We start from the raw sequence: 12,717 nt of genomic DNA, 5'->3' as shown, positions 1-12,717 counted from the left end.
TTTGCATTGATTTTGCTTTTCTTTTTGACCCACACTGAAAATGTGGTGTTGAAGACCTAACATTGCTGGGTCATGGGAATGACACACAGGACAGAGGTACAGCCTATTGGAGACCAATCTGTTCCAGGACTGTTCTTGCAGTGGCCAGCAGCCAATACCTGTGGAAAACCTTAAGCAGGATCTGGGCACAATAGCCATCTCCCCTCCAGTTTCCAGGATCTGGTGTGTTCAGAAGTATTATAGCTAATATTGTAGCTACTATAGCTAGTAGTGATGGATAGCCTCATCCTCCATGAATTTAATCCTTTGGTGGCCATCGCTGCCTCCTGCAGAGGAAAGTTCCATAACGCTCTTCCTTGGATGTCCACAAGTTTTCTTGTGAGAAAAAAAAATCATTGATCTCCTTTTCATTCCAACACATATTTTATAAACTATCATGTCACCTTCAAAGTTCCAAGACATAGTCCCCATTGCCAAGCCTGGATCCAGACTTACATATGCTTCAGGTTACAGACTCCGCTAACCCAGAAATAGTACCTTGGGTTAAGAACTTTGCTTCAGGATGAGAACAGAAATCGTGCTCTGGTGGCACAGCAGCAGCAGGAGGCCCATTAGCTAAAGTGGTGCTTCAGGTTAAGAACAGCTTCAGGTTAAGAACGGACCTCTGGAACGAATTAAGTACTTAACCTGAGGTACCACTGTAGTTGAGCTGAAGGGATAAAAGGCTGCAACCCCCAGTGCATCAGGTAATTGGAGAAAGTATTTTCACAGCTGACCTTCCAAATTGCCCAGGAGAGTAAAGCCCTTTGGTCTGGCCACTTGGTTGTCAGCTGCATCTATATCCCCCTTTTGAGGTAATCCAACCATCACTGGCAGCAACCAGTGGGGAAGCTGCTCACTTACATGTGATTTATTTTGCTTCACAAATTGTGGCGGAAAGCAACAAGTTGTAGCATTAGAAGGCGGCTTTATGTAAACTACTGGCCATGACACGAGTTAAAAGCCAGCCCCATAAGACAAGTAGCTGATACAATGTGCAGCAAATATGATAAAAGTCTGGATTATAAGACCAGAAAACAAACTGCAGGACAGAATATATTTCTTTTGCCTCATTGATCACTTTCCAGTGATTTTACAGACAACTTGGGAAGAGGCTTGTTTCTAAGCAAAGGACTGGTGCTGCGATTCCACTGCAATGATCTGCATGTTTTTACTAGATCTTAAGGTATCCATCTAACCTATTGGTTTTTGTCCCTGTGAGGCAAAAATGCAGGATATAAAGAACTACAAGTTAAATAGCATCAACACCCCTATTTATATCAGTTTATAAATCACCTATGTTAGAAATGAATCTTGCCAGCCACAGTAGCAACAGCTATAGTACTGTTAATTCTCCTGAGGATAGTAGTAACAAATCCTGTCAGGGAACTGCCATCGGAGCCAGGAGTGGAGGTAAGGCTCCCCAGTGATGGGCCCAGCAGGGAGAGGGAACTCATCCACTGGGGAAGGAAATCAGCGTGACACCAGGAAGAAAGGGGAGCAGGGGAGGGCTTTGGAGAGATGGCTCCAGGACTCTTCCAGAGACCAGCAGGGAGAGCATGGGTCCTCCGCTGGCCACGCCCACCCTGCGCAGAAGACTTCCGCGCAGGGAGGCTAGGCGGAGACTGGGCGTCAAAGAACTTTTATGCTGGAAGTTCAAGAAACGCCCACTGACGGATTCTGCCAGTGACTGACACGGCTGGCCACGGAGTAAGGGCTGTGCAGCCAGGGAAAGGTTTAACCAGGCAACCTTGCCAAGAGTAGCAGCAACTTGCGCACGAGCAACCCCAATTCCCATTACAAATCCCTCACCTAAGGCATACATACAGAACTCAAAGTCGAGACTGTCAATCAGATGGGAAGGTAAGGATTGTGTTGTCAAGAGCTCATAGTTGGGAGCATTGGTTTTAAGTAAAGCTCTTAAAATTTGTGTAAGGTTGTGTGCGATTTATGGGCCAACAATACCACCTTCCTCAGGAAATCTACCTGCCTCTGGTATTTAGAAAGGCTTATTCATTCCTAGTCTAGGTATCAGCATATGATACTGTGAAATTATACCGCTGACAAAGAGGCCAGTTTTGCTTTTACTTCCTTTGGGTTGCCAGATTCTTCTTTTTCTGCAAGCTGGAATACCGTAATTGTTCACTGTATAACACGCACCTGACCATAACACGCACATCATTTTTAGAGGAAGGGACGAAAATTCTGAAACAGTGGATGTATCATTTTTGTGGTTCATGCTGTGGCCACAGACATGTGATCTGATGGTGAATTTGGGGTGACCCAATGCAAAGTTCCTGAGGATCCATGTGGATCCGCGTTTTAAGTGGGGAGGGAAGGAAAAACACTGAAGGGACAAGGAGAGGGGTGGGAAAGAGGAAAGGAAGGCTAAAGTCCCCCCCCCAAGCCAGCCCCCCCTCTCCCACCTGCATGTTTTCCGACTGCCTGCGAGTCCCTAAAATGCTTCCCTGGACACAGCAGCACCAGAGCATGGAGAGGAATTAGAAGGGCGTGATCCTTTTCTTTCCCCTCTGCTTGCCTGGAGGTGAGGGGATATGCCTGCTCTCTGTTCTGTTTTAGCAAACAGGAACCGAAACAGAAGAGAGTGGGCAGTAAGACCCTGAGGCAGAAGCAACAGCTTCCTCTCTCACGATCTGATTTTTTGCCCCTGCACTCGGGCCAGTTCGCTCCAGGGACCACACATTCGCTCAATAACACGCAGACATTTCCCCTTACTTTTTAGGAGAAAAAATCTGCGTGTTATAGAGAGAAAAGTACGGTAATTATTTTTAACCGGTTTGTAATGTCAAGAGTAAAGTTTTTCTACCAGTCTAAGCCCAAGTCATATAGCTGGAAAGGACGCAAAAGCCCTGGGCTGAAGAAACGAGAGATAATTTGGCGATCTAATGAATGACACAGCACCAATACGCCAAACCCGGATTATAAAGGCCTATCACCACCGAGTAAAAGTTTAACATCAATTTAGGTAAAAACCGTGTTTTCTCAGATCTAATGCTCACCTTTGGCCAAATCACATAGCAGAAAACAAGGTGTGCATTAGACCCGATGGCACATTAGACTCAAATAAATATGGTAGTTTCCTTAGGGTAGAATGAAATATTGGTGCATCTAATGCAAGACTATAGGCACTTACCCAAAGAAATCTGCAGCTCAGTCAAGTGAATATATAAGCATTTTATTGAACATTCAAACTTCATTAAGACATGTGCAAATGGCAATTTTAATGGGTTTAACCCTAACTAAGACAATAGTAATGATTGCTTGCTGGGGTTTAGCAACAGGGTCCAGATCACACTTAACACTAATTAAATACTTTATTCAATAAATACATAGCAAACAAAAATGCATTTTTAATGCTCTTATAAAAGATTAGTCATTTTGAAAGGCCAATTTAGTCTATTATAGAACTATAATATACAATAAAGGTAGGTATGCCAGTTTAACATAATTGGCTGATTTTATGCAGCACTTATACCTTTTAGTCCATAAGTAAATAATTAAATGAAAAAGAACATCTAGCACAACCACTTCTACAGAACTAGGAAATAAATTTCTAATAAAGAAAAAATTTACAGACCCCATGACTTTCCACCCAACCCCAACAGTCTAAAACCCTAAAGAGGAGAAAGCCAAAGGCTCTCCCCACAAAAGCTCACGACAAAATGTCGTTTCGCTTATCAAAAATCTGTATTTCTGATCCGTAATGAGCATTGAGACAAGATTCAATGTATCTCCCAAGAAAGAAGCACAATGCCCGTTGTGGATCGCCTAGTCAGCAACAGCGAGCACTGCATTCCAAAAACATCTCAATCCCAGGGATTAAATGAGGTCAGCCACATTCATTGGCATTTCCTCCACTGTAGTATTGTAGAAAGTCTCAATATCCCGAAGGATCCGCTTGTCCTCCTCAGTGACAAAGTTTATAGCCACACCTTTCCTGCCAAAACGACCACCGCGGCCAATCCTGCACAGAACAGGGAAAAGAGTATGAAGAAGCTACTTTTAAACTCATTTTAAATAGCCTGTTTCCAGGGACAAAATTGTTTTAAGTGGTACTCACTGGCAGATTAATGGTGTCACACATTGTTGCGATGTACTATAGCACTGTTATTCTTTTGTGCCGAAAGCATATGCAAGATTTATTTTACTCTCTTGAGTACTGGCAGATACCAACTAAAGAAAGCTTTTGGCAGCACAGACAAGCCACGTTATACCCAGAAAAACTTTACCACCCCCACCCCACTTTTGCATAACTCAGTTATAAATTATAAGCTCACTATCGGCTTTTGAACATGGACAGAGCTTGATGTCAGCCTACAAATTACAAACCTTTTTTTTAAAACCAAAATTTTCCAAAACCAAATCCCTTGAAGCCAAACATTACATTTACTTCCTCAAAGACAAATTTATTCAGTGGGAAAACTTACCACCACTTTTTGCAGAACCACCAGTTTTTGCAGTAGCATTTACAGGGCACACTGGAGATATATAGGTTAACAAAAACAAAACCCACAACCTCTGCTTTCACCTGACCAAGGTATTAAGAGCTTTTAAGACAAAACATAGCTCACAACAATCATTACAAAAGAAAAGTATATAAATACCAACTCGCTCTTTATTGAAACAGTGTGCCGCTTACGAATCCACGTCCTAAATTACGCCAACGTCGCTTCTGAGCACCATCCCGTCATCAACTGGGCTAGCGACTCCTGTATTTTTTTACATCAAGTAACAAGGTACAATTTACTTTGTTTAGGGGACAAAGCCACTATGATAGATAGCTAAGCTTAGGGAGATAAACTGAAAGCTATTAGAAGATACACCAGAGAAAGAATCCCACTGTAAGAAGAACCAAAGAGCAGCAGTGAAGGTATTGGCACAAAGAAACTTCCAATAAAGCAACAGAACAAGCTGAAAGAGGCAAAGTATTTACTGCTAGGAAGGAAAACTAATAGCAACTTTGGAAACAACATAAACCTCTGCTTTCCTAATCACAATACAACAGTAGTAGTTCTTTAAAGAACTTTTGCAGACTCAACAACACAAGCCACAGAACATTAATTCAGTAGCTCTATCCCGAAAGCCAATAATTAATTGCTGAGGTTCCAATACAAACAAGTTTTCCCACTGTTTTGTTTCATTGGCTAACAAAGAAGCTCTGCCCCTCCCATCCTCACAACACTATGTGTACGTACACACATACACTGTACTATATGATGGAAGAAAGCAAGACAAGTATTCAGAGTGTGCAGATTCTGAAGAAGCTTCGGAATGGAAACTGAGTAGAAATTCAACTGACCTGTGAATGTAGTTCTCACGATTGGTCGGCAGATCGTAATTTATAACCAACGATACTTGCTGCACGTCAATGCCACGAGCCTATAAACCCAAGTAATAAATTACTATAAACACAAACTTCCCCCAGGGTCACAGTACACTTATAGCTTTGTTGACCATGTTATAGTGATGAACTACAATAATGCAAGTCCATAGTGGAGCATGGTCTTTACTCTTCCAACAGCTTGAGTAGCTCAGGTTACAAGAACCTGCACCAAACAGAACAGCTTTGGGTAAGTACGCACAAAAGGCAGGGACCAGGGATACTTACCAATAAATCAGTAGTGATCAAGACACGGCTTGAACCTGACCTAAATTCTCTCATGATAACATCTCGCTCCTTCTGGTCCATGTCACCATGCTGTATGGATAAAGAATTTATGGCCTTTTAAATATAAAATATTCAAAACTTTGCTAAACTATTGCTAAACTATTACTCTGGTAACTGAGGCACATTTCTTATCTGCAACAGGCAGGTATACTGGAAAATACGGAGGGGATGAAGAATGTAGCAGGTTTAAACCTCCGAGAATGGATTTTAGCAAAAGAGGAACCTTGCTTCCAAGGGGTCTAGAAGTCTCTTCCAGTGCTCAAATTTCATCACTCAAGTATGCAATACCATGCCATTTGGATTAGGAATGCCACTTCCCATGACACTGCACCTTAGTATTTGCTTCTCAATTACCATAGCATGCAATGCATCAACACTTACCAGAGCAGAAACAGTGAAGTCTCGTGCATGCATTTTCTCTGTAAGCCAATCTACTTTCCTCCTTGTGTTAAGGAAAATAACAGCCTGCGTAATGGTCAGGGTTTCATACAAATCACAGAGAGTATCAAGCTTCCATTCCTGTAAAAGTTAAGGAAATTGTCATGTACACACAAGGAAGAGAGTTGCATGAGGTACACACAAAACTCCAAAGTAGAATCTTAAAGGGGACTCGTATTTCTCGACATTAAGTAGTGTTGCACCAAAACTCCAGACTAGGACACTGGACATTAAGAAAGAGGTCCACCCAAGTCTTTTACTGATCCAGTGCATTTGTTCTTCTTCTTGTGTGTACCGTGCTAGCATTACCACAGAAGCCAAGGCGTAACCCCAGCTTCTGTGGTTTTAGCACAGTGCTTGTACAAGAAGTTCCTTCAAGATTATTAAACTTCCCCCTTACCTCTCTCTCCACATTAATGTAGAATTGTTTAATACCCTCAAGGGTCAATTCCTCTTTCTTCACAAGAATACGAATGGGATCTCTCATAAACTTTTTGGTCACTTCCAGCACATCCATTGGCATAGTGGCAGACAGCAACACAACCTGGACAGGAAAGGAGTGTTTCTTTTAAGTGGTCTGGTCTAAAATTGCTCAAGAAGCTGGTCAATGAGAAGATAATGTATGAAACCAAGCGTCCCTGTCTGCCGTGGAATCAAAACAGACAAGGATAGAAAAGAGACAATTTTGCTTTGTGCAGGGGGAACGACAATACAGCACTACACAGCTACATTGTAACTTTACCTGCACTAGTACAATGCAGCCAAATTTAATGGCCACTGTTACTGCGAGATTGCTTTTACCTGAATGTTTGTGCTCAATTTCTGAAAAATTTCATAGATTTGATCCTTAAATCCCCGGCTCAACATTTCATCTGCTTCATCCAATACAAACATTTTGATCCATTTAGGCGCTAGAACGAAAAGGAAACATTTTGGAAGCATTATAAGGGTTCTTTTAAACTACTCTTTTGATTTCTTCTTCAGTAGGAAAAATCAATGCTAAACCACCAATCTTGCACATTCCTACGTCTGGAACCTCTGCCTATTCAGTTGAATAGCACGCCCATTAAGATATTTTAGTCACTGCTTGTTCAAACACATTCCCACTAAGAGTTTAATTAGTACTTCACTACTTACACAGATAACGCCTGTTTAACATGTCAAACACACGTCCTGGAGTTCCCACCACAATATGGGGAGCTTCTGCTTGCAGCTTCTGCATCTCATTGCGAACATTTGTGCCACCAATGCAAGCATGACAAGTTGCACCCATATAATCGCCAAGAGCCAGAATAACCTTTTGGATCTGAAATAATATGTCTCAATTAGAATATTAAGCAGTTCTCAACTTTTTCACCAGCCACAGCTTCCCAATGAATCTATACTGTATGCAGTGACTGACACATGCAACTTGTACTTGATTATTTTACATGCAGCTTGCAATGCCTTTCCTATCCACAAACGTTATCTCCAAAAGAAATGTAATACATCTGAAGCTGTCCTCAGTCAGGTAGTCTACTACAGAGAAGTATTTGTTCTTCTACACTGAGGGGAGCCTTGGTTTTGCAAAGCGATATAAAGTACTACCAATGTAGAATTGCAGATTCGTTTTGGTTGCACATTGGAACAGAAAATAGCTACTAGTCACCACACATGCAGAAGCACTGAAGTGCCTTTTAAAACTAGGATCTACCTGGGCTAAATTGTTTCAGTGTACAACTTACAGTACAACTTTATGGTAACATTTAAATAAATGACCCTCAGAGATTAGCGGTGAAAACTTGGCAGGTTCTTTACAAATGTCCACCTATCGTTTATCAAACAGCTTGGTATATCCACTTAAGAACTGCAAATTACCAGTTAAAGACAGCTTTCTTGACAATGCTATATTTAAAGCAGTTTAACTTAGGCAAAATCATCTAAACTGAAAAGTAACTGATGCTGTGTCAACCCATCCTAGACTCCTTCCCTTCCCTGAAGCAAGTTATGGATTGCTGTCAATGCTTAATTTCATTTCTATTATCCTGCTGTCCTCCCCAAGAAATGACGTAAAATTCAACTCAAAAGTTCACTAGGATCTTCTTGTTGAACAAATGCATAGGTCCCACCCCCCTCCCCCTAAGTCACTTGGACAATTGTTTCAATTTTTTAAAAAGTTGTTATGCACTCAAACTATAAAATTCTCCAGAATTTGTATGTTGGTCTTAAACATTTATCACAATATTTAAAGTTCTATTCAGAAGAACTAGAATTTAATGGAAGTGTGTAGTGCCACAAAAAGCTGTTCAAAACAGAAGATTTAAGAGACTGAAGCACACACAGTACAAATTACATACATACAGAGAAATCAACTGATCACATGCGCACTGCAGTTTCCATGTTGCACAACTGCATGCATTTTTTAAGAGTGCCCTTTTTGTTTTTACAAAGGCTTAAAATTCAGATTAAAATTTTAACATAATGGAGACTTGTGGATATGCCCCTTCATCATTCCTACACAGCTGTTACCCAACTTCATCACAGCTTCAGAGGCCCATTGTCCCAGCTGACTTCTCTCCATGTATTTAAAGGAGAAAAGCTAGTGGGACAGAGGCCTGTTTCCATTTTTATAACCCAGAGATAAGAAGTCACCCTGCAGGGAATGTTAACTGTCCTACAGTTGTGAAACCTGAAACCTATGCAACATGTAAGCAGCTTTTAACTACACTATCAATACCTGTTGAGCCAGTTCTCTGGTTGGGGCCAATACTAGTGCTTGGGTCTCCTTGAGATCAATCTCCAACTGTTGCAGGATGGAAATAGCAAATGTGGCTGTCTTGCCAGTACCTGACTGAGCTTGAGCAATCACATCATACCCTAAAAAAAGGATAGATATTTACTGCTCCCACACAACACATCAAGGATTCAGTTTAACTGTTATTTCCTTTTCAAGTGATCAGCAGTTACAAATTATCTCCATTTCAGGTCAGTCCCGAAAGATGGTATACCATCATCTCACTTTTCAAGGAAAGATGTGTTTTACTTCCACCCCAAGGCTGGGAACTCAAGCCAAAGAACAGTACTTGGTACCTACCAATAAGAAGCACATTACTACTAGCATACCTTTGATGCATGGAATAATAGCACGCTGCTGAATAGCTGAAGGTTTCTCAAAACCATATGCATAAATGCCCCTGAGGAGGGATTCTTTTAAGTTCATATCATCAAAATTGTCAACAATTTCATTCCAGTTGCTCTGCAAAAGAAAAGAAAAATGTTTTACTTCACTCATCATCCCTATCGACATTTTAAAGAAACTATCAATGAAATACTAACCTCAATGACGCCATCGGGGTCCATTCCCTCTGGGCCATGGTCTCTGTTTAAATAAAAAAGCCAAAGCTGTCAGCCAAACCAGTAAGTTTCTAACTTCTATGGATGCAACCAAATTAAATACTGATACAAATACTGTAATGAATTACTCCAGAGCACATCTACCAACAATGTTACAGCTGCCATCTCCCAACGTAAGTTGGAAATCAACTAACTTTTATTTAGAGCAGATAAGCTGAAATTGGTGACTAAATGAGGGCCAATAATTTAAATTGGTTTACTCTAAGCAACTTATCTGAATATCACCATTATTGAACTGCTCACTGCACTCAAAAGTATTTTTAAAAATCACCCTTAAATCAAGGAATGCCATTTCAAAAGAATCAGAGATTTGGTTTTGTTCATTTTCCAAACCCTTCAGTATGTATATTTTGTAAGCATAAAATGGTAAGACCCAGATTAAATGCACTCTCAGAATTCAGGATGAGCATCCCACATTTACTGCTTTGTCAGAAATGTACTTGGTGTATTGTGAAATGGAAAATTTTAGACCCAAGACTAACTTGGCAAGTCTTCACTCAACCTATTTTTCCACAAGGTGGTGAGCTCCACCATTATACACTAAAGACTTATACATTTAAGTCTTCATGATAAAGCGTAAACTCTCAATTTCTATTTAGACCAGAATCAAACAACAGTGGTACTGAAGTCTTTGTGTAGTATGCTGGCATGGCAATCACATGGCCACACACAGCACGTGCTGCATACAGGCCACCATCAGGAATACAAAGTCATTTATAAACTAAGGAAAATTGGTAGGCGTTTTTGTTTTCCAAAGAAAGCTAGAAGCAGACTGCAGTCTACTTCTCACATGTAATCTGCTACCTCAAAAAAATGCTCAGATGTTGCTTCACTGTTGCAAACAGTTTGTCTCCGCCATTTTAGGTTGAGCAGATGCAGATCACCCCTCACCTACAGCCCCGGCTATAGTAAGTTAAAGTCGTTTCCTATGGAAATTTCACATCACCAATATGCACTGCATTAAGAAGGGATCTTTTTTTTTGGGGGGGGAGACATTTTCGCGTTAAAGTGAGACCCTGGCCTACACGTGGAAGAGAAGCTACTCTATCTTCAGTCAGCACAGGTTGCAATGTAAGGAAAGCTGTTTTTGATAAGCGGCTTCCGCGCCTTACAATGCATGCAAGGCGGTGTGCGGGGGCGCTAAGAAAAATGAAGGCAGGGCACGTGCCGCGTTATCAGCAGCGAGACCCGCTCTCAACCCGTGCATTCCCGTCCCCGTCCCGTGCTCAGTCCTCTCGCCGAAATCTCGCGAGAACCCCGCCCCTGAGCCTCGACTGCGCATGTCGAGGACACGCCGGGGACTGGCGAGGCCGCCGACGGACGAGAACAGCTTGCGAGCCGCACCCCTCCCGACCCTGTCCCCCCCCCTTTTCGATAGAGTGAAAATGGAATCTTCCGAAGCAGGCGCGCTCGGGGAGGCAGACTCTTGGACGAAACCACGCGGCCTTCCTGAAAAAAAGGGGGGAGGCCCGTCCCCCCGATGCGGCGCAACTGAGACTCGGGGGGAGAAAAGGCACCAATCATGAAAGCGAGATGGGGGGGGGGGACCAACCGTTTCGGGCTGTACTATCCGAGGCATTTACAGAGGGAAAAGCGGGGAGAGGCGGCCCCGTTGCCCCGTGAGAGGGAGGCCGATGTCTATTGAGACGTTTTAAGAGCGGGGCCTCGACCTACGGAGCGAGGGGAGGACGAAGAGGACGGCAGCCGCAGCGGCCTTGAGAGGCAGCGCGGCGACCATGGCGCGTCCTTCTCGCCGCCCCGCTTGTCCAACGTCACGGCCCTCGAAAGCGCTCCTCCCGTCACTCTCGACGCCTCCGCTTCGAGCCTTAAATAGCCCGACGCCGCCCTTGGCACGCAGGGCCGCGCCTCCCCTTTCCCCGCGCGCCACACTTTACCTGCCGTAATCCGCGGAGCCGCCTGACATGTTCCGATAAGCACCGCTCTCCTCAACTGAAAAGGCAGCGCCTCCGCGGCGCCGGCTTTATATAGCCTTCCCGTTGGCCGGGACTACTTTTACTCCCCCTTCCTCTTGCTGCGGAGGGATATGGACAGCAACTTGCGGTGCGGCGTGGGAGGGGGGAGGGAGAGCGAGAGCAAGCCCACCACAGAACCAGGCATTTCCTCCCACCTGCTGGTTCCGGGAAGGACCAGTTGTTTTGTACGTTTTCCCCAACCCCCATTAATGAAGACTAACGAAGATTCTGGCTTTTTCAATCCGGAAAACGGAGAGACCTTGTGTGGGACTACTTTACGATGTGAGTCGCGGAGGGATATTGCAGCAGTTGAGGGGACCGACTGCGTCCCGCTTTTTTCCCCTCCCCCTCCTCCCGCCACCCCGAGTCTTGTAAACGGGGTTTCCGAGTTCGCCCCTGCCCCGGCGAGGAAGGCGGCTGGGTTGAAATCGTAGTGGGGAGGAGCAATGAAGGGAGTGCGAGAGGGGAGAATTAGTGGCGGCTGCTGCTGCTGCTTCAGGACGGGGGAGAGAATGGGGGAGGGGAGGTTAGTTGTAAGGTAAAGAAGGGGGTGGGGGAGGGAAAACCAGGGGGCGTTGGGCGATAAATGAGGAATAAGGAGGAAAAGGGCGCCGGTGAAATCGGTGTGAGGAGAAACTGTAAAATGGGTGCAAGACGGACGGGCTGAGGGCATCCATGAGGGGAAGTAAGAAATGGAGTGACCAGGAGAGGGGCAGAATTGGAGTCGAGAAGGGGGAAGAGAGGAGAAATAAGGCATCTGAAACAAGCCTGATCTCTCTCTCTCTCTCTCTCTCTCTCTCTCTATATATATATATATATATATCAAGATCAGGCTTGCTTCAGATATATATATCTTCCTCCATGGAGTTGAAGGTGTGCTACAAGGAGGTCTCCCGTCCAGGCAGAGACCGCACTCAAGATCTGGCTTGCTTCAGCAAAAGTGGCTGCTTATGTGCCTTATTCCTCCTCTCTTTCCCCTTCTTCACTCCAGTTCTGCCCCTTTCCCAGCCACTCCATCTCTTAATTACTTACATCTATCTATAACCTGATTTCCTTCTTTGTTCCTCTTTCTTACACTTCCCTGCCACCCAGAATCCATTGAACACCTTCTGGCCCAGTTTCCACCACTTGCTATCCTCTACAGTCATGTCTTCTTCTTTGCGTTTATATACCACCCTTATCTTC

General features: G+C 43.7%; 1 protein-coding gene across 3 annotated transcripts; it reads right to left on the bottom strand.

The window, feature by feature from the left end:
- Positions 1 to 3,214: 3,214 nt before the first annotated feature.
- EIF4A2 (eukaryotic translation initiation factor 4A2) lies at positions 3,215 to 11,571 on the bottom strand. Of its 3 annotated transcripts, none has more exons than XR_014168263.1 (12): positions 11,455 to 11,571; positions 9,482 to 9,524; positions 9,269 to 9,401; positions 8,883 to 9,022; positions 7,304 to 7,472; positions 6,968 to 7,077; positions 6,567 to 6,710; positions 6,110 to 6,247; positions 5,669 to 5,758; positions 5,360 to 5,439; positions 4,665 to 4,769; positions 3,816 to 4,024 (listed from the first exon to the last, which is right to left on the bottom strand). XR_014168263.1 is itself a non-coding variant. In XM_081911265.1 (11 exons), the coding sequence occupies exons 1-11, from the start codon at positions 11,481 to 11,483 to the stop codon at positions 3,880 to 3,882; spliced, it is 1,221 nt and encodes a 406-aa protein (XP_081767391.1). In that variant the 5' UTR covers positions 11,484 to 11,571; the 3' UTR covers positions 3,215 to 3,879. The 3 variants fall into 3 exon arrangements, 1 of the variants encoding a protein (XP_081767391.1); XR_014168264.1 differs by having other exon boundaries at positions 4,669 to 4,769; XM_081911265.1 differs by lacking the exon at positions 4,665 to 4,769 and having other exon boundaries at positions 3,215 to 4,024.
- Between the last annotated feature and the right edge of the window lie 1,146 nt (positions 11,572 to 12,717).

Source organism: Podarcis melisellensis (genome assembly GCF_964234715.1).
Source record: "Podarcis melisellensis genome assembly, chromosome: 5".
NCBI lineage: Eukaryota > Metazoa > Chordata > Lepidosauria > Squamata > Lacertidae > Podarcis > Podarcis melisellensis.
Note: the sequence above shows the minus strand (reverse complement) of the source record. Positions and strands in the feature narration are given on the sequence as shown.

Coding starts and splice junctions, on each gene's coding strand:
- EIF4A2 (XM_081911265.1), bottom strand. CDS start 11,483: ATGTCAGGCGGCTCCGCGGATTACGGCAG. Junction 9,402..9,481: donor ACCCCGATGGCGTCATTGAG/GTTAGTATTTCA, acceptor TTTCTTTTGCAG/AGCAACTGGAATGAAATTGT. Junction 9,023..9,268: donor TATTATTCCATGCATCAAAG/GTATGCTAGTAG, acceptor TCCTTTTTTTAG/GGTATGATGTGATTGCTCAA.